Raw genomic sequence first — 22,634 nt, 5'->3', positions numbered from 1 at the left:
AGTGAGGGTACAAAAAAGCCCTGACAAAAGACCACTGAAATCAGAGGGACTATTTCTACTGACTTTTATGAGCATTAGATCAGGCCTAAAATGTTTAGTCACAAACATCAATCTTTCTGAATGTACCAGATTTTAAATGCTTATTTTCTTCTCCATGGCATTTGGGGACAACTTTTTATTTCAGAAAGTCAAGGAGGTAACTGGGGGCAGCCATTCTGGACTTGACTCTGAAACACAGGGAGAGGCAAATTTGAAGGTTGAGGGCAATTTGGGTGAAAGTGATCAAGAAATGATAAAGTTCATGATTCTAATCTAAGGAGTGAGAGGGATAGGTTAGTGGTTAGAACACTGGCCTACTAAACCCAGGGTTGTGAGTTCAATCCTTGAGGGTGCCATTTAGGGATTTGGGGCAAAAATTTGTCTGGGATTGGCCCTGCTTTAAGCAGGGCGTTGGACTAGATGACCTCCTGAGGTCCCTTCCGATTCTGTGGTGGTGGTGGTGGTATACAATTGAAATTATTTAATAGAACAATTGAAATTTTTCCAATGCAACTTTTTTGTGGGGGTAAAAAATATATATATACATTTAACGAAAAAATTACCCATTTTTAAAATTCTTGTGATTTTTTCACCAAAATTTTCTATTAGAAATCAATTATTTAAATTGATTTTTTTGGTCTTCGCTTCTTGTTATATATTTTTGAAAAAATTTCAAGTAAATAAAAATCCCATCATGTGACTAAACTGACCAATGAAAAGTTACGCAGTAGCAAAAAAAAACAAAAACAAACAAACAAAAAAAAAAAACAAAACACCGAACAAAAAAAACCCAAAAAACACACAGAGGAAAAAAGCAGGCTGCTTTCAATTTCCTTCCTCTTTTTCATTTTGCAATGCTGAAAATTTTGACTGGTTAGCTTAGTCAGATGGTAGGATTTTTTTTTAAACAAATACTTTTTGAAAATATTTTTAAAAAGTATACCAAAAATCAAAAAATAAAATTTTCAACAAACATTTTTTATAAAGGATAAGCTATTTCACGAGAAATTTCAAAAAAATCTAAAGCTTCCACTTCAAAAACTAAAACCAAAGATAATTTTGAGAGTCTGAAAAAAATTGTTTTTTTTTAAATGTTATAACCCACTAAAGATAAAACTATGTTCTCATAGCCTGTTTTTTATGTCCTCTTTTTCAAGTTCTTTATACTACACAAAAAGCCTCAATAATCTTTTTCAATATACTATTTACACATACAGCATGTCTAGTGTGTGTGTGTGTGTATGTGTGTGTAACATTACATTTACCAATCTTGCCAAATTCTACTTTCGTACTTGCAACACAGAAGCTTTGTTTTTACAAAAACTACAATATTTTTAGTTTTTCTCATAATCAGTTATGTTAAAAGGTAGGCAAACAACATTTTATATTTGGCCTAGTCAATTTTTCATAATAATTTTGCAGGGCTGATTTTATATATACACATATAGATATACATTATTTATATATATATATATATATATATATATATATATTTATATATATATATATATATATATATATATATATATATATATATATATATATATATATATATATATATATATATATATATATATATATATATATATATATATATATATATATACACACACACATATATATATATATATACACACACATATATATATATATATACACACACATATATATATATATACACACACATATATATATATATACACACACACACACACACACACACACACACACCCCCCATACAGGTACGTATCTATGCACGCATGCGCGCACACAGACACGCAGAGTGTGAAATCCCCGTTCCCCCCCACGGTGAAATCCTGGCTTCTCTGAAGTCAAAGGGAGTTTTGTTGTTGACTTCAGTGGGGCCAGGATTTCATGCACAGTTTCTGTCTTTCTTAAGAATATTTAAATGTAACTGTTCTAGGAAGAATGAGGTTATTTTAAGTGTAAAAAAAAAAAAAAATCTATCGAGAGAGAGAGAAAAACAAACATGAAATAAGTGCAGAAGTCACTCCGACGTACAGGAGACTCCTGAACATTGTTTCCACCCACCATGGTGACTCATGACCTGCCCAGCAGCCTCCATACTGACATTCTGAAGATAGTTGTGGCAGCGTTCCTTGTGTTCTTCCAGTGAACTGCGCTGCTTGTAGCTCCGGCCGCAGTAGTTACACTTGTGAGGCTTACCCACTGTGGAAAGAACAGAGCTTCAGGTTAAATTATCATCTGCATCAAACTTACATCTCCGTTACCAGCAACAAAGGGGACGGAAAGACATTTACAAAGGTCATTTAAGTCCCAACCCTTTTCCCCTTGCCCTATTTTCCCACTCCTCACGCACCTCCCATCTATCACACACATATCACCCTATTGATTATTCACACTGAAAAGGAGCATTATCAGGCATTCACAAAAAGGCTGACTTGGTAGCAAAGTCAATAAGTGGACTGCACCTATGAGGAGAAACAAGCAGCTGAATCACAACCAGCCTATGAGTGTGTGTCACCAACCCTGGTGGGAAAACTTCTAAGCAATTTTGTCCATAGTGTCAGCATTTGCCCTCACATAAGCTTCCTGGCCTACTTCAACGTTCAAGTGGTGGGGATTGAGTTACATGACATGAGCAAGGTCTCCTTTGGGTCAGCCTATTATGCCAAAATGGTAGGTCAGAACTGAGCAGTCACCATATATAAAGGACTGGATAGTTAAAAACAAAAAACGACAAACACATACAGACACAGACGCACACACACAACCAGGGAGGTTGCACAGCAAAAACAGACTCAATGAAGGCGAAAGACAATTCCTATATTATTTTTAGTTTCACTCAAGAGCAACGTGATCTGGTAAAGGTCTTAATATGCACAAAACCTGGCACCAGATCCTAGTACAGCGAAGCCCTTTCATAACATGTCATGAAGAAACCAAAAATAGCTTAATCCTAGACTAGAAAGCCAGCCAAATGGTATATTTTGCCAAAACCATGTTAATATTTTTTTTTACAATACATATTACATGTAGAACATGAATATATCCTCTAATAACTAGAGGGCTATTTATTCAGTACAGGAGGTCTGGCATCACATTAGGCGGAGACTTTCAAAGCTGCCGGGGGGGGGGGGGGGTTAGAATGTTCAATTCTCAAATGCCTCACACAGCTTTGAAAATCTAAGTCATAATTTTTAAGACCTAAACAAAGACCAGGCAAATATGTTCTTTTGGATAATATAGGCGTATTCAATATTTTTGTCCCAGTATAGGAGGGTGGATGTCTCCTGGGGCTCGTAATAGGATACAGTCCTTCACCTTTCAATTAACAAATGAAATCCAGGTCCTACTAATTGTAGCCAAAAGCTACTATTACCATCTCATGACTGTTGGGTGTCTCACATGAAGTACAATGGTGATCTCAGTCCAGTTCTTACTGAAGAGATAGCCAAAGCATAAAAGCCACCTGCACCTGGGGCTTTGGGTGCATGCATGTACTCAATGTATTGGCCTGGAGTCTTTTACAACTGGGAGCTGTAGTTGAAGGGCATATGACAAGGAGCAAGCATTTGTTCATTCCCTCTGGAGCACTTGGCATTGGCCACGGTTGGAAGACCAGACACTGGGCTAGATGGACCTTTGGTCTGACCCAATATGGCTGTTCTTATGTTCCCTACAGAAAGCCAGATAAAAGGCTTCCTGTCTCTGTGGCAGAGAGAGCAGACGAAAGAGACTCAGAGTCAGGATCATCATAGGGGGTCTCTCTCCATAGTAGCCAAGAAATAAAGGGAGTGTGTGTCCTCTCCCCTCCTGGCTGGTGGAAGCAAGGAAAGCCTCAGGTGGTCAAACATTTTTCATCAAAATTTTTAAAATAGAAAATTGGGTTTTCGATACAATGAACATTTTTTTTCAGAAAGTCTCTGCTTCCCTCAAATATATTTGATGAAACATCAAAATTTTCTTCAGGGTAAAATGAAATTCCAACCATCTTTAGTTAGTACCCAGGACTGAGAGTTTGCCCGCCCTTGTTCTGGAACTCTTATTTAGAAATAAAGGCAGCTCTAAGGAAAAGGTCTTGGACTGAATGGTTGTTGCGGGGGTATTATTCTACTTACTCCCCAGCAGGTGAGTTTGCCCACCAGTTTACATCACCATCGTAACTGGCATTTTTGCTGGTAGTCTCAGCTGAGACCAAGGATTTGGGGCCTGATCCGAAGCCTATTGAGGTCAATGGAACACATTGATTGAAGTCAATAGGTTTGGACCAGGCCACAAATATTTATGGATGCTAAACTAGCTTCTTATTCCTGGAAGTGGTTCTTATAGAACACCTTGACTGGGCAGAACAGGAAAGCTTCTTTTACCACAACTCATATTATCCTTGTTGTGCAGGGAAGAGACTTCAGTTTCCTACACTCTGGTAACATTTGTGAGAAATAAATGCATTCAGGGCCTACTGAAGTCAAAGAGATTGATTACATTGATTTGAGTTAGCACCGACTCTGACGTCCAGTTTTATAAAAGTCCAGATATCTAAGCAATTACACATTTGGCTAATCCAGAGAATCAGATGACTTATATGCACTGTAAGGCATGAACAAAAAGCCCAGGTACCTTCAACTCTCGAGAAGCATCAGTCTCCAGTATTAGTTAAATGTATTATTGCTTAATGTATTCAATTTTTTTGGTATAATTCTGAGACACTAGATAACATGTCTTGTCTCCTGTAATTATAACAAGTGCAAGCAAAACTGACTAAGTTATCATTTGCACTCCCCACTTTCATAAGGACCATTTGACAACTTGCATCTGATCTGAGGCTGAGATTTTCAAACATCTCTAAGGTGTTTATGAGCCCAAATCCCACTGACTTGCAAAGCTTATAAAAGATGCAACATGTATACAATGGATTTCCCATTTAATGTCACATTGAAATCCAATCTGAACCTCTGGCTTGGGCTAGCCCCCATGGGGGGGCGGGGAGAGGGGGTGGCAGCACAGGGGTTGGAGAGGGGGTGAGGGGGGTGGAAGACCCATCCAACCTCACTCTGCCCCCAGCTCTGCTCCTGGCCCTGGCCAAGGTTCCACTCCTGGCCACGTTGACCAGCTCCTGGCCCCAACCGTGGGGCCTGAGTGCATTCAGATTTGATTTTAATTTTTCGATACTTTGCTCAGGGTCTGCTGGTCCCGTTCCCAGTCACAGTTCTGGTTCCCACTCCAGGCCGCGGTATGTGGTTCCTGGCCACGGTTCCTGGCCACAGTTCCTGGTTCCCAGCCATGGCCCTGCTCCTGGCCCCTGACCACAGCTCTGGCCCTGGTCCCAACCCCGATTCCTCGTCACAGCTCTGGCCCTGGCTCCCCACTGTGGTGCTGGTCCTGTACCCAGCCCCTGCTCCACACCGCAGCTCCCAGGAGGAAGGAGCATGGGCCAGGTAAGGAGAGGTGGACAAAAAAGTTTGGAGACCGCTGGTTTAAGGAAACTTCTTTTAAGTCATAAAAAGGTCAGCACAAGCAAAAGAGCCGGTAGGGCATTCACACTGCATTTTGTGCTCAAATGAGCTGCAAATACATAACAGAATACAAAGTAAGTCAAAGGGGAACTACCCATGGAAAAGAACAAGGCATCCCAAGTAATAATGTGCCATAAGCACACATGACAAAAGCCTGTAGAAGATGCTAAAAGCAATGGTACACATGAGGAGTGAAATTTGACCCACTGACTTCAGTAGGCCCAGGAGATCACCACACATTTCTAGATGTTGGCAACCATGTTCTGTTCTCTACAGCTGCCTGGAAGAGGATTCCTTCCTTTCCACCTATTCCTAGTTCTGCCCACCGTGCACAGCTCAGCACTCAAGATGTGTTTGAAGAAGGCACTGGCCCACTACATTTGTTAGAGCCTTAGGTCTCAATTGAAAGCCCACTGAAATCAATGGGATTCTTTCCACTGACTTTCCTGAGCTTTGGATCAGGCATTTAAAGTCTGAAAAATTCTGCAGCAGTCTGAGACAGGAATTAAGCTCCTGATTTCTGAATTCAGCCTTGCAATTTGAAGTTGTCTGGCTTTTGGCTTGAGATGCTCTGTTTGAATCATGGCGTCTTGTGGTGAAGTTTAAACTATGACTGAAACCCCGACACCTCATGGAAGGTCGGCAGCTGCTATTTTATCATCATCGTTGTTGAACCAGCCCAATACTGCAAAATATATTGAAGATATTTAATTTTAGTGGCACGTGCCAGGGCTGTGCAGGGGGCGGGGGGCCGTGCAAGTGGGGCAATTTGGCAGCAGTCTGGGTCTTCGGTGGCATTTTGGCGGCGGGGGGCCCTTCAGTTGCTCCAGGTCTTTGGCGGCATTTCAGCGGCAGGAGGCCCTTCAGCGCTGCTGAAGATGCGGAGCAACTGAAGGGCCCCCCAGTCGGTGAAAACTCGGACCGCTGCTGGATGAGTACAAGTGCCACAGCTCCCCTGCTTTGCCCCAGGTCCCCTGAATCCTCTGGGCGCCCTGGCACACACTGTCAGGGATCGGGTCGCAGCTGTGAATTACTATTATCATCATTTAACATTTATATTGCAGTAGGACCTAAAGACCACAAACAAGTTGCACCTCATTATGTTTGCTGCTGTACAAATAGTAAATGATAGTCCCGGATTCAAAGAGAATAATTAAGTAAAGTGTTGAATTTTTAGAACCACGTTCAAGGTGTTAGCTCTGAAAGTAACTTAGCAATAGGCAATGCCAATAATGCTACTCAAATAGGGCATATGTAATAGTTTCCATTCACGAATGTCACAGCATGAAGCCCATGATGATTAGTATCACTTTATATTTAAGTAAGGTTGATGAAAGGCTCTGTTTTAAACAATACACAATCTGTAGGTGAATCAGCACTGAAATGTAGCTCCCCCAGATGTGGGATCTGGCAGCTGTTTCACAGCGCATCAGAACTCTATACAATGTTTTGGGGGGGAAAATGAAGGACACTGCTCTTACACTTGGGTATGTAACTTCTGTGTGACAGCGTTGTTTGATATTTATTATAATTATCAAACGTTTAGTTATGTTCAGTCCTGGGCACTTCTTTATAAGAAAGATGTGGACAATTAAGAGGCAGTTCTGATAAGAGGGCCTAACTCTTTAGGAATGATTTGGACAAAATTCTGCACTCAGTTACACCCGTGTCGAACTACTCTATTGAGATCAGCTTTAACCAAGGTCGGAAGTTTGGTTCTGTGGGTAAGGCCTGGGTCTGTGATTCTAGAGACCTAGGTTAAATTCCTGGCTGTACCAAAAACTGATTGTGTGACCTTGCAAAAGTTCCGTGGTCTTTCCTTGCTATTGTTCCCCATATGGAGATAATTCTCTACCTCAGAGGTGTTATGAAAATAAATTTATGGAAGTTATGAGCTGCTCACACACTAAGACAATGGAGGTCATACAAGGATGTAGAAGAATTTGGACCATATCTATAGCCTGACAAATCAAGAGCTTAAAAAGAAGGGAGAGAGAGAACAATATACCAGATATTGGAGTAAATATCGAAGAGGAAATATTTAGGGTAGTACAGTTGAGGGTAGGGAATGAGTAGGAGTAAGGGACTGAATTAGAAAAAAAAAATTAGGCTGAATATCAGAAACATTTCCAGATACATTGTCCTATTAAGCTGGGAAGGGTCATATGGTTTAGCGGGTACTGAGGATTAGTTTGAAAGACAACAAAGCCTTCCCAATAATGTACAATATCTCTGGCCTGTAATTAAAACAACACACTTTATTTTCTTGAACTGCATGTCCCCATAGCTTCACACAGACAAATATTTGCATGAATAACAGACCCTGAGCAAAGTATCGAAAAATTAAAATCAAATCTGAATGCACTCAGGCTCTGAACAGTACACAGCATACTCCTGCTTCCCCTTCACAACCAGCTGCTGCTGCTTAATGATTGTAAATGTGTTCATTGAAATTCATGGGGGCTCTTTGATTTTTGCCTGGGAGATTACACACACTCACCAATCTGCAGGATCCAAGACATCAGCACCCAGAAGCTGGTGAGTTTACAGAGCAAATAAACTTTAACACACAGAAAAGTGACTAGTAATTTAGGATGCCTCAATTTTTGAGCCTCAGCTTAAGACATCCTTAACGGGATCTGATTCTCAGAAAAGTGCTGAGCACCCACCCTCTGAAAGTCAGGCCTTGATAAGGCATCTCATGCTGAGCACCCAAAATCACTAGTCTGTACTGAAAATCTTGGCTGTGATTTTTAAAAGGGTTAAAGTTTTGCACTTATCAGTCCAAAATGAGGTAGCAACGTGTGAGATAAATTCTAATGTCTGATCCACCTGGCGCATCACTTTAAGGCTATTCTGTTCCATAATGTGGATCAAAGAGAAAAAACTTCAGCTCTGAACACATTCAAGTTCCATCACTGCATAAGAGCATGAGTTGGGAATGAAAGACCTGCATATTAATGATTTGTAACACAAAAAAGCAACATCATAGCATCGCTGGGGGAAAAAATAAGATAAAAATCTTATACCAGGTTCTAAAACGTGGGCCAATTCTTCAAACTATTGCTCACATGAGTGAGGCTTTTCAGGATCAAGGTGTTTATATTTGCTTTTGTTGTTGTTGGTTTCTTTTAATTCCTGGGTGGACAGATGGTGTTTCCGTATTATTGTAAGTTGGGCATATAATGCAGAGTCTCTCCAATCTTGGGAAGCTTAATTCTAAAAAGGTTAAAAATTTCTAGTGTAATATTACAAAGATTGTAGCCCTAAGCACAGTTTATGAAGCTGCAACAACTTTCTTGACTTTGAGCTTGAAAAAAAAAAGAGAACTATCACTTCATTACTTCCTGGCCTGGTGTCACAGATCTGAAGGTTAATATCAATTACTTGGGTCACAAATGCTTTGCAAACTACCAAGTTGTTCTGTATTTCATGCCCTTGCTGGCAATTGAAAGACGGCCCATCCTAACTTTCAGTACCAGAGTCAACAATAAGTCACGATTCTTGTCTTTAATTACTACATGCTGTCCTAGCAAACCTATCTTGGAATAGTGCAGTCTGTCCTATAACACTGCCTATAGACTTGTGTACCTGTATTAAAACAATGGCAGAACATTTTCACTCTTTTGTTTTCTAGACACACCCACCTTGTCTATAAATATCTCTGCGGTACAAAACAGCAGCCGACACCTGCGCTTACCTGGCAGTTGTTTATGGTATTGTAAACCAAGCAGGCTAGTGGTGAAATACTATACAGCCAACATTTAGGCTTGCCTGATCTTCTGCAATGAGAGGTGCTAAACATCAGGTTACATATTAACTCTGAAAACATTATCCCTGCCATAGTTTGGCTAGAATGAACTGATAAAAACAAAAATACTGAAGAAAGTGTATAGTTCAGAACACATTGTTTCAAACAACAATAGTTTCTTTATATAAAATATTTGGGCCAGGTTCTCAGATGGTGTAAATCAGTGTGCACCAATGCCAATTTATAACTGACGATCTATCTACTTCCTTCCTTATTTTTAAAGATATTTCTGCCTACAGACATTCACGCTTTACTCTAAGATTTCAGTTGCATTTGCTGTGGATTATTAGCTCTGTTATTTAATCTGATTACATGTTTATTCATTAATAAATCTGCACTATTTTAGAGAATACAATAATGATCCCAACTACCCTCAAGAATAGAAACAAGTAGGTGGACTGTATGCCAAAAGTTAAAAAAAAAAAAAAAATTACAAACTAACATCCATTTCCTTGGCACATTTCCTCTAAGTATCTACATCTGTCTATCCATCCAGAAACTTACATGGCCTCTATCACCCAATCTCTGAGAACACCTTAAATATTTAAAAAATAGAACACTAATAATCTCTTGACATCAATTTGTCCTTTCCAAGCCAAAGGAAAAATAGCTTGATTAGTATCTAGGCTGGCTTGTTTGTATGCTGTGTGTTTGTATGTGCTGTCTCTCTGTGAGCGGTGCTGGCAATGAACTTATTGAAAGAAAGCTCAGTCAAAGAGATGAATTTTGCCATTAGTTCTGAAAGTGGGGAGATTGGCTCTCATTCTTATCTGTTGTGGAAGCAGGTTCCATAGCTTAGGTCCAGCTCTTGTGAAAGTTCTACCTCCCAAATTCATGAGTCTTCCCTAGTGGAACTAAAGGCATAGAAGCACTTTCTTTGTGGAGGGCGAGAGTTATCCAGAGAAGAGTAACAAAAATGATTACTGGTCTAGAAAACATGACCTATGAGAGAAGATGGAAAAAATTGGGTTTGTTTAGCCTGGAGAAGACTGAGGAGGGACATGAGTTTTCAAGTACATAAAAGGTTATTACAAGGAAGGAGAGAGAAAAAAAAATGTTCTCATTAATCTCTGAAGATAGGACAAGAAGCAATGGGCTTAAATTGCAGCAAGGGCCTTTTTGGTTGGATATAAGGAAAAAACTTCCTGTCAGGGTGGTTAAGCATTGGAATAAATTGCTAGGGAGGTTGTGGAATCTACATCATTGGAGATTTTTTAAAAGCAGGTTAGATAAACACCTGTCAGAGATGGTCTAGATAATAGTCCTGCCTTGAGTTCAGGGGGCTGTACTAGAGAACCTCTCAAGGTCCCTTCCAGTCCTACGATTCTATCCCCAAAGTGTGTTTCTTTAGATCAAACAATCCATTTTACCATTAGCTGTCACAGTACCAGGTGAAAGAGGGCATGTCATGCTCCAACTTTGGGGATGCCATGTAACCTGCATTTCCTGAAAGGTCATGCAGTTCCCCTTGGAGTCTGCCAGGTGGTATCTGAGATTATACTGCCATGACCAGAGGAGGAAAATGTCTTGTGAACAGAGCTCAGGTGAAAAGGGCAGAGTGCTCATCACAGGGAGATTCTCCATTCAGTTAGGCAGAAGGGTGAACAGACAGGCCGGATGGCGTGGGAACAGCTGGACACTTTGCAGGGGGAAGGGGCACAGGGGCAGGAGGGCCAAGATTCTGTGACAGCACACGGCAGAGGTCGGGGGGGGGGGGAATTAAGTCTCTGCTGATCCCTCATGATGAAGAGGGGCAAGGAGGCTCGCTCCCAGCAGGATACCTGCAAAGCATGATGGGAAAGGGAAGGAATAAAGAGCAGCCTCACAATTTACTTTCCCCTTGTTTTAAATGACTGCAGAGGACCACAGAGGCTTTAAATATGATTTGCCATTGAAGGTAGCTACACTCATCCAACATGCCTTTTAATGGATAGAAACTCTTTTGGTATATTTTCCTTTGCTTGTAATTTCCACTCCTCTTGGGTATTAAGAGGGAGATTTTCAAAGCTGCCTAAAGGATCTCGATGCTCCTGTCTCATTCAGAATTAACGAGAATCAGGCCTCCAAATCCCATAGGTAGTTTAGGAAAGTCTCAACTCACTTGTTTAGTGAATATGATCCAAACAAACTACCTCATTCTTTGCAAGATCAGAACATTCTCCCAGTCTCTCAGGTATACCTTACTTTTGTAAAGCGCCCATGAATTTTATAGCAGACACTCAAAGGGTTAAATGCTATTAAAACTGCTGTTTAAATAGCCCTGAGGTTGTGAGATAAACTAATAAAAACCAGGACGTTCCTAAGTAAGTTTCAGGAAGTTTCAGATTGCAAGATGACAGTTATTTAAATGCTGTGAGATTTAGTCTTCCTGGCTATAACTTTCTCTTGAGGTTGGGGAACCATTGCAGGTGACATATAGGATCATTTAAAATTTGGCATCCCTCCACAGCAAATGACCTCCCTATCTACAATGCTTAAGCAGCAAAGATACATGGGAAGCAGTGTGTTAAGGATAGAAACGAAGCCTTAACTGAATTTACTGGCTCTGGACTTTCTACTGCTGTTCAGACCTTTAGCATTATCGTACTGTGGATGTGGCAAGCTGCGTGCAAATTGATTTACAAGCCTTCCGAAATAGACCAATGATCTGCTTTCGGGTTTAATCCAGTTTAAGCAAAAAAACAGCTAGGAAGAAAGAAAGTGCTTTGGTTGACTTATTTTTCTGGTCTGCACAATTAGTGCATCCGCTTCGAAGGAATTTAAGGAGCTGGCTCGTGTTCTTTACCTGATTTGCAACTGGAGGTTTGCGATGACCAATCCCAACTGGAGACGAACTGCTCATGCACGCAATGCAGGGTGTGGAATCCTCAGTTCAGATCAGGAATGCTGTAGGACAAACACTCCTTGACAGGTGGTTCTCTCTCTTAGTAAAACAAATCTAGACTGTGCGCCAAATACTCAGGTGATATAAACTGGTATAGCTGCATGGGAGTTAACTTACACCACGGAAGGATCTGGTACTCTTTTCTTTACAGTGTATTCTCTTGTACGCCATACTGAGTCTCTGTAGCACTTTGCCATAATGTCCACAGCAAGTATGTTCACTGCTCAGAATTGTGAGGGCAGCAAATTGTTCCAAAGTTAAAAAGGAAAGTTAAAGGCCAAATTCTGCCAACTTTACACAAGCTGAGTGGCATTTTACTCCACAAGCAGTCCCATTGACTTCAGTGTCAAGCAAGGTACCACTCAAGGTGAGTGAGGGTAGCAAAATCTGGTCCTAAGTGTTTTCAGAATACAGAAGGCCTATATACAGAGGATATTGAACTGGCATAACAAGAAATGAAAGCTCTGACCACTGAATGACAGTGGCCAGCACCAGCTGTCTCAGAGAAACGTGCAATAGGCAAATGTTGGATAATCTATCCTCTGTGATGGTCTTGTCCCTTCCAAAATATATTTTTTTTAAAAAGCACTAACTCTGGATAATCTAGTTATCCATAGAAATGCCCAGTTCTTCCTTAGATCTTGCTAAATTCTTAGCTTCAGGGGCAATGAATTCCATGGTCTCAATTCAGCATTCTGTAAGGAGACTATTTAATTGCATCAGTTTGAACTTGCCGTCTTTCAGTTTTACTGAATGTCCCCTTGTTTTTGTGTTCTGAGACGGGGAGAACAGACATTCTAGATCTATCTTCGTGTTCTGGTTTTCATTTCAATAGCTTCATTTCCCCTCTTCCCAACATTAAGAGATCAGTTTTGAAAACAGATTTTTAACAAATTGTCATGGAGATGACAGTGACAAGGAAAATATTGCCAGATCCTCATTTCTGCTAAGCAGCAGATTAGGAAGTTTTCACCGACTTTGATCAAGGGCCGTATCCAACAAAACCAGCACTGCTTCCAAAAACAGGAGAGACTCTAGAATTATAATTTCTATCCCTCCACCGCCCAATGAGCAGGTTAGCACACCCTGAAAAGTTATCCTCACAAATATGAGCAGCTCAAACAATCATTTTTGTCTTCTCTTCTACATGTCAAATGAGGTCAGAGAGAAACCAATCCGACTGAGTCCCTCTACCCCAACCCACTATTCTGGTTGCCCTTGGCAAACAGACCTCACAAAAATACATGGACTACAGGGAAAAACTACAGGGAACATTTTTTTTTTTTAAAGTGGAATATTCAAGAGCATTCAGCACTGGACCTAATTCTGCTTTTGAAAATCCCACTCTAAAAGTTCCTCCAGCAATAATTTGAGCTCTCTTATCTGCCGCTAGAAATGCAATCAGGATATAGCCAGTAGTTTACTGTTCCAGCTGGGATCAGTGCTCTCTAAATAAAGCATTAGCCACTAACTTGCTCAAAGGCACACTGCCCACAGTCATGAACCGAGGGCACATGACTTTGGGCATTTAACTTTTAGAATTGCTTGTTGCTTTGATCTTGCCAAGCAATCGGTTTCTGAAAACTCTTCCCTTAGCTCTAGGTATGGAAGTGCTTCTCAGCGTGCTCAGATAATTGCACTGGGTATCATTACTGATGGTTCCCTGCTAGGTGTGGGCAAGGGGATATGGAGCATAAGCCACAGACAACTAGGGACAGACTCTCTCTGCTACTCATAGGGTGTTGAGTACAAAGCCCCAGATGGGAACAGTGCTGGAGTGAGGTTGTGCAGCACTTGAGAAAAATCAGGATCAGCTTTTGCGGGTCTAATTCTGTGGAGCTGCCAGAACAGAAACAAGAAAGATGTATTTTATAGGGGGAGAGACTCAACTATATGAAAAATGAATCTTGGGTATCGGACAGCCTCTGTTCTACTGAAAACCTCGACAACAAGTGCCTATCTCTGACAGTAAGGCTATATTAATCTGTGTCAGGTAATAAAATGCAGCAATTCCTGTTAGCCTTAATACCCTTCCCACTTCTTCTGCAGAATTTGCAGTTCCTTAAAACATTCAGAGTTTGCTTGATTACTAATGCAATTAGTTTTACAATACAACACTAGATGAATTCAAACTGTAAAATCTTGAAAAGAGAAGAGGACAAAGGAAAAGGAAATAAAATACAGGTGTAAAATTAAATAAATATGGAGATATACCTATCTCAGAACTGGAAAGGACCCTGAAAGGTCATTGAGTCCACCCCCCGTCTTCACTAGCAAAACCAAGTACTGATTTTTGCCCCAGATCCCTAAGTGGCCCCCTCAAGGATTAAACTCACAACCTTGGGTTTAGCAGGCCCATGCTCAAACCACTGAGGTATCCCATCCCCCATACCAAAAGACTAACCCGCATCCCCTCCATGAAACTGTCAGCATTCAAAGTTCAGGCAGGGCAGTTACGGAAAACAAAGCAGAGAACTCTAAACCCATTGGTACACTGTGTGGAAGCAGAGACGTTAAAACAGGGAACGTAGGAAACTCTAATGCATTAACAGAATTTCGGGATCATGGAGCAGTTAAAAAAATATGCACCAGAGAATTTCCCACGAGTAAGTTCAGAGCTGGTTCCATAATTTTAAATGCAGTTTGAGGGAAAGTATAAAGCTTATTTCCTCAGTGCTGAGGGGGCAAAACACCTTTGCTTTCACAAGGTTTTTTCCCCTCTTCTTTCCTATTTTAATATTATATTATTATTATGAAGTTTGAGGAAAAGTAGTCTTGCTGTTAAGGCATGGGTTGAGATCTGCGTTCAGTTCCCAGCTGTGTCACAGACTCCTTGTGTGCCCAAGTCACTTAATACATCTCTGCCTCAGTGAACTACCTGCAAAATGGGGATAATAAGCCTTCCTTCCTCCTATCCTTTTCCTGGCTTTTGTACTGATAGTCAGCTCTTTCAGCAGTGACCGTCTCTCACTAGGTGTCTGTACAGCCACTAGCAGAATATGGCCCTCCTTTTGTTTCACAGACTTTAGAAATAATCATCACGATTGTAATGTAATAGAAATAATAATAATTTAGTTAGCGAACACATTCAAAACAAAGGGCCTGATTCTGTGAGGTACTGGGCACCACCAACTCGTACTGAAGTCAACAGGAACTCAGTAGGAGCTTGGCTTGTATTAACCCCACCTTCCTGAAGAATATTTACACTGATTCTCTTGTGATCATCTGATTTCAGGAGCTGTGACTTTAAGAAAAAAACACTTTTATATTATAGCAATTTACATTTTTAGGTGCTGTTATTACATCACTTTATTTCCTTAGCTGCAAACCAAGCCTGCCCAAGGGCTAACTGGGCGCAGCATGCCAGGGGCCTGCAGGCCGCACAGAATTTGGATGTAGATATGCACTCTTCTTTTTATCAAAAATGGAGGTTCTCCACCAAAGTGTTTGCTCCTGCTTGTTCTTTCCTTGACAGGCAAATAGAGATGCATGGATGTTTGAGTTCACCGGCAGTACAAAAATAAAGGCTGAAGCTCATCAGGCAGCTGCAGAGAGAGGGGGACCAACTGGCAGGGCCTGAGGAGTCAAAGCCTCATTGCACCAGAGCGTCACTTGGCTCACTTATGTCAAGGGGAGGCCTCACGGCTGCTGTAGCCTCTGGCAATTTGTAATGTTGGCTGAGAACTGTCGGACTGTAGTGCCATCCAGGCACATCCTCCTCCTCTTCCTCCAGTGTGACCCTGTCCTGTCACTGGCACAATGCTATGTGAAGTGGCCAGCAGATCATGGTGCTGCTGTCTCTGTGGTGGACTGAGACTCATTCCCACCAGTGAGAGCAGGTTTAAGGCTGGTTTGCCCTTCCTGGAGGCCAGCATCCGGCTCTTATATGAATATCTGAGAACCTTTAATTAGGAATGGATTAATTGGTTCTGCAAAGAGACTCACCAATCCCTCCTTTCAAGAACTCAGCTGAACGTAAACCTTTTGGAAGGTTCTGGATTGTTCCCATAGGACTGTTCATACATGTTTCAATCACGACTGCACCTGAAAGCCCTAAAATAATACTGAAAAATTGCTCTAATTGTATTTTCAGCATGGACTACAGCAGAAGTGGTGGCAACCTGTTCTTGCAAAATTTTCAGCAGACTCAAGAGATTAGACTAGTATAGACAAAGTTCAAATATGAATCTGACCTGAACCCAAACTCCAAATCTTTTGAGGTTCACTCATCACTACCCCCCTGGGACAAATGAATCCCTTACATAAGACCACCGACATCAATGGAGTTGCATTCTCTTAGTACGGGGTGGGCAAACTTTTTGGCCCAAGGGCCACATTGGGGTTACAAAACTGTATGGAGGGTTAGGTAGGGAAGGCTATGCCTCCCCAAACAGCCTGGCCCTCACCCCCTGACTGCCCCCTGCAGAACTCCCTACCCATCCAACCCCCCCTGCTCCTTGTCCCCTAACCACCCCCTCCCGGAACTCTTTGCAGTTGTACTGCAAGTCTCACAATAATTGGTGTTTTTCATAAAGTTCCAGCTCCAGCAATTAGATGATTATAGAAGAATCTCAGGTTTCATTTTTTTAAAAGGAAGTTTCTAGCCCATGATTGTGGAGAAGGTCTTGGAAACGTTAACCCAATGGCTCAAACACCAGAAGGCCAATAAAAAGAACTTCAAAATTTATTATTTTACAATCTCCTAATTTTGAAGCCCATGACTGAATTTAAGATTCTTGACTCTTGATTTTTGAACACTTGGAATTTGCAGTGCTGCAAAACCAGAAGAATTCCATTGAAACCAATGGATTTTTTTCAGATCTGCCGAATCCTAACAGAGATCAGAACCTCACTCCTTCTGCTTAAAACATTTATGTAAATACCTTCTCCCTTCCTTCCTCCTGTCATTTTAAGATGCAACATAGTTAAGATCAAGTCTCCATGAATGTGCTTTGCTTTTGCCTTTAGAGGAAAAAGAGCAGCGTTGCAATATAAAAAGCCTCTTCCAAAAGCTAGCTGTCTTTATCAGGCTCATCTTTTAAATCATGTCTTTACTGTACACTGACTTTCCTTTTACAGTATAGCTGTACATGGATACACTGTGGACAAGAGTTCTTATTTTCATAATCTATTCTGGACACCTAACAAGAATGACGAGCGCCGTTCCAAGAATTGGCAAGAAGGGACAGGTTGTGGATGAGCAGGTTTCTCTGACTCTCCTATACGGATGAAGTAGGAAAAAGAAAGGGGGAGAGGGTGGAGATTATAAAGAAGAGAGGCAACATGTTCCTTTGGAGACAGAGTGAGTAATGCAGCTGGCACACAGCCTCGCCATGGCCACAGATTTCCAAACATACCAATCCCGCAGACACAGCTATTTTGGACAGAAGAAAGACACGATGGAAGTTTCACAAATGGGGATGGGGTTAGCCATGAAAAACACAAAACCCTGCATTCCTCATGCAAAATACGTGAGATGTGTTAATGTGGGATAGAACAGGGCAAGATGTTCGATGAAAAATGTTGTACAGAACTGTTTCCGCTCTAATCAGATCGTACAAAAAATTTCACTTTATGTCCATTGGAAATTACAGCAGCAGAGCTCCAGCTTTGTTCCCCTCCCACAAACTAGAAATGCCAGGTATTCTACAGTCAAGGTTAGCTGCTCTGATGCAAGTCACAATCTCCAAGGAGATAAGCAAAATGCACACAGATGAACAGCACACAAATGAGGAAGATTTTATGGACTCAAGGCCTTTCTATATAAAAACTCCATCAATTTCTCAGCAATGTATTCTTTACGGGTAATGGGCCTGTCTTCCAGTAGGGGTTTGAATCCCGAAATAGCCTGGGATCTGCCTGTCTGAGAGAGCATCCATCTTTCCATGTCACACTAGCTCAGTTATAGTGCCTAGATGGTCTTACAATCTGAATAGGCGAGAGGTGGGAGAAAAGGAAGTGCTGTAATACCCATTTTACAGATGAGGGCCTGAGGTACAAAGAAAGCGAGTGACTTCCCCAAGGACTATCCATGTCAGGTCCTTATCTGGTCCCCATCATCACTGTATATTCGCACCTCACAATCTTTTTTAATGTTTCTCCCTCTGTGAGGTAGGGCAGAGCTATTATCCCCATTGTACAGATGGGAACTGAGGCACAGAGAGTCTAAGTGACTTGCCCAGGGTCATGCAGGAAGTCTATACTAGAACCAGGAGCTGGACCCAGTTCTCAAGCCCCACTCCAATGCCTTAACCACAAGACTATCCTTCTCAGACATCAAGCTTGACCTCTCATTATAAGAGGTTTTTTTCATAGATTCAAGGATTGGAAGGGACTTCGAGAGGTCATCAAGTCCAGTCCCCTGCCTCATGGCAGGACCAAATACTGTCTAGACCATCCCTGATAGACATTTATCTAACCTACTCTTAAATATCTCCAGAGATGGAGATTCCACAACCTCCCTAGGCAATTTATTCCAGCATTCAACCACCCTGACAGTTAGGAACTTTTTCCTAATGTCCAACGTAAACCTCCCTTGCTGCAGTTTAAGCCCATTGCTTCTTGTTCTATCCTTAGAGGCTAAGATGAACAAGTTTTCTCCCTCCTCCTTATGACACCCTTTTAGATACTGAAAGCTGCTATCATGTCCCCTCTCAATCTTCTTTTTTCCAAACTAAACAAACCCAATTATTTCAGACTTCCTGCATAGGTCATGTTCTCAAGACCTTTAATCATTCTTGTTGCTCTTCTCTGGACCCTCTCCAATTTTTCCACATCTTTCTTGTAATGCGCTGCCCAGAACTGGATACAACACTCCAGTTGAGGCCTAACTAGTGCTGAGTAGAGTGGAAGAATGACTTCTCGTGTCTAGCTCACAAAACGCCTATTAACGCATCCCAGAATCATGTTTGCTTTTTTTGCAACAGCATCACACTGTTGACTCATATTTAGCTTGTGGTCCACTATGATCCCTAGATCCCCTCTGCCATACTCCTTCCTAGACCGTCTCTTCCCATTCTGTGTTTGTGAAGGTGGCAGCATGTATTCTCCACGAAGGTCAACTGGTTATAAAACTCATTCTCCCACCCTTGAATCAAAACAGCTGGAATTTGCCAACAATAGAACCTTCTCTCATCTGGGATGGGCTGAAGGCGGGGCGTTGTGCCACATGGGCTGGTATGTGAAGTTTTTCTCATTGTACTGTGCTGCTGGGTGATGTCTTTGCTGACAACTGTCAGGGTCCTAGAGCCCACGTAAAGGTATTTTATGTGTTTTATTCTTTTTTTTTTCAAATCAAAAGAATGAACATCTTTTAATGATCACTTTTCTGAAAAAATAAACACCAAAACCACCATTTTGCAGCTTATGAATAGTTGTCTGGTTGGTATAATCAACACCAAGTGCTCCTTGTGAAATTTCAATAGGGCATGGTGTAAGCAGTGTTCCTCTTGGTTCAGGAATGAAGATATCTATCTCCTCCCTCTGTTGCAAAGCATGGAGGACAAATCAGTCCTGCACAGTTATGCAAAACATGTGTGCAACTGACACCTCTTGTGTAATCCACAGTGTAATCAACTCCTATCAACCACCTCCAGGAAAGAAGGAGGGGCATTAGGTGAGGAGAATTCACAGTTAGATCAAACAGAAAACGGGAAACTAGCCAGAGAGGTGCAATCAGGTGAAAACATAGTTCCCCTGATAGGAAACCTTCAGGATAAATTTCATTGCTTTTCACATACAATTCCAAGTAGATATGCAGAGTGTCACACAGGGTTCACAACAAGTTCACTATAAATAACGCATCTCTCTCATTTTCTTTCTCCAGTGATATCCATCAATATCTTAGCCCTGAGGCAATTCATAACAGCAGGTTGCTGAGTGCATGGGAGAACAAATCAGTAGAAGCCTTGTCCAACTCCACTGTGGTATGGTGTTAACCAGATTAATTTTTTTCTCTGATCTCTCTTAGCTTCCCTCAGGATGGTAAAAATACCTCACTCACCTTAACAGTCTTACTTATTATCAGAGTCACTGACTCGTTTCTCGTCTCCATTTTACATGGCCCCATAAAATGGCTAAGTGATAGCAGTGAAAGCTGGGCCTAAAGACACATACTTCAGATCCAGAGTCAAAGTGTCTTAAAGTGTGTGGTTTTTCAGGTCCTTGCAAGAACTGTCAAAGCCTAGCAGACACATTAGATTTGGTCCCAACATAGGCCAGGCTGAGAAAGGTTTTTTCCAGTGAAAATAATGTATTCCCTGCTTTCAAAGCAGCTGTAGCATCGAGCTGCTCAGACAGGATAGATCCAAGCAAGTGTCTCATTTTTCCTCTGCTCCAGCTTACTTAAGTGAAAACCATGTTTTAACATTGACAATAAGGGCCGGCTCATGGCAGCCATCCTGGGTTGTCTCCTCTGAAAAAGTATGTGCAGCCAGCTAAGAAATTTGTGGTGTGGAAGGATTGTGGGTTGAGCCTATCACAATTTTAGTGCAATGACAAGCCCAAATCTCCGAAGAGGACCCTATATAAGATGTGCAAATGCTTAGAGAAGCACTTAGGAGCTTCAATTCCTGTTTATGTGCTTACATGCCATTCTGAGCATTCAAATACAAGTTTTGTATAGTGACTGTCATCTTGGTCCCCACCAAGGATTGACCCCTACATCCTCCAGAGCCTCTACAGCTTGAGTTAAAGGACGCAGGCCCTTTTAAAATGTGTCCCTAAGTCTTCTAGCTGAGAGACTGTCCTTTATATAATCAGGCACACAGAGAGACACGTAATATACAAATCCTCCTGAGGTGCTTACGTTTGCAAAGTGGGCTCTGTATGTATAAAGGCAAATGTTTTAAACTGGGATGGCTGAAAACTGGCACTTAAATCCAAATTAAGGGAGATAAGCAGTCTGCTTTTCAGAGGTGTTAAACACTTCAGCTGCTAATGATTTCAACTGTAGATGATCAGATCCTTAGCTTTTCCGATTCCATTTTCCCTAACGGAAAGTGCACAAGCAAAACAGGCAGAGAGAGTGTGAAAGTCCTGCCTCATTCTGAACAAGCAGCACCCAGTAAACAGAGCTATATGCATTTAGAGTGACCAGATGTCCTGATTTTAGAGGAACAGTTCCGATTTTTGGCTCTTTTTCTTATATAAGTTACTATTACCCCCCAATCCCTGTCCCGATTTTTCACACTTGCTGTCTGGTCACCATACATGCATTAGATAACCAAAACACACTCTCAACGGGTTATCAAACACTGTGTTAGCTGGTGTTGGAAGCAGCTCCTTAACGGTGCATAGGCACCTAACTCTCCCTGAAAGAAATGAGAGGTAGACGTGTATACAACTTAGAAGATCTGGAGCCTTACAACCCAACCCCTGCATGCGTATCATGTATTTCCTCTCTTTTCCATAGGGTTGGCTCTCGGCTCATGCATAACTTCTTTTCTATCCATAAATGTATCCAATGCAGACAAGTCCAGCTTAAAATACTGAGTGAACTCCTGGCCCCACTGGCGTCCTGATAGCAAATCTCTCACAGAGGTACCAGCATCACAGACTTCAAAGTCAGAAGGGGCCATCATGATCATCAAGTCTGTCCTCCTGCACATTGCTAGCCACAGAACCTCGCCCACCCACTCCTGTAATAGCCCCCTAACCTCTGGGTGATCTGTTTTTTAGTGCTCTGCTTGTTCTCGCAATATTCCAGCTGGACAGATTGAGACATTAGAAAGCTCAGACTGGGTCATTAGCTCAGGCAGAATTAGAATTCCTCCTAGCTCCCAGTCCACATATGCCCATACCCAAAGTTTTACCTGCTCCACTCCGAGCTTGTCCCAATTACTAGAGCCCAGGGTGTCACATAAGGCTGAAGTGAAGTGGACAGCCCTTACTCCTCCCTGAAGAATGCTAACTCATGCAAGTAGAACCATTGGTTTCAGTGAGATTACTGGCATGGTGAATGTTCATCGATATGAGTAAAGGATTTGCAATCAAAGCCCTAAAAAATGAGACTTCAACCCAAGAGGTGTAAAGCAGAGTAAGACGACTGCCTTTCCATAAATTGATATTTTCATGGCTAATGAGCCTCCCAATTAGGTATGCCATTTTTCTTAGATGCTGTATGGATTGTGCTAAGATCATACAATTTTTTCTGTGCTGTCCTTTTTAAAACAAATGCTTCACTGGCTTCCTTTCACAGGCGAAAAGGATACCATTAATTCAGTGCTATTGAACAGCTCTATAATAACAAGCCACCATTCAATACAACAGTGGAAGAAAAAAAACAAAACAAATATTTGTTACAAACAATCATGATAAAATTTTTAAAACTGGAAAAAAATACCCTGGAAGCATACTTTACATTTACAGGAGTAATTCTTTGCGTTATATCCATCTCTCTCCA

The 22,634-nt window shown here is 41.5% G+C and overlaps 1 protein-coding gene across 5 annotated transcripts in view; it reads right to left on the bottom strand.

The window, feature by feature from the left end:
- IKZF2 (IKAROS family zinc finger 2) overlaps window positions 1–22,634 on the bottom strand; it is a 140,005-nt gene that overhangs the window by 25,323 nt on the left and 92,048 nt on the right. For 3 of the 5 annotated variants that reach the window (XM_030580330.1, XM_030580334.1, XM_030580333.1), the window contains exon 6: window positions 2,092–2,229. In XM_030580330.1, the coding sequence (XP_030436190.1) occupies window positions 2,092–2,229 (138 nt within the window). Of the gene's footprint in view, window positions 1–2,061; window positions 2,230–22,634 lie in introns of all 5 variants that reach the window. The other 2 variants (XM_030580329.1, XM_030580331.1) reach the window with 1 other exon arrangement.

The sequence above is a fragment of the Gopherus evgoodei genome, chromosome 11, assembly GCF_007399415.2.
Source record: "Gopherus evgoodei ecotype Sinaloan lineage chromosome 11, rGopEvg1_v1.p, whole genome shotgun sequence".
In the NCBI taxonomy this organism is placed as follows: domain Eukaryota; kingdom Metazoa; phylum Chordata; order Testudines; family Testudinidae; genus Gopherus; species Gopherus evgoodei.
Note: the sequence above shows the minus strand (reverse complement) of the source record. Positions and strands in the feature narration are given on the sequence as shown.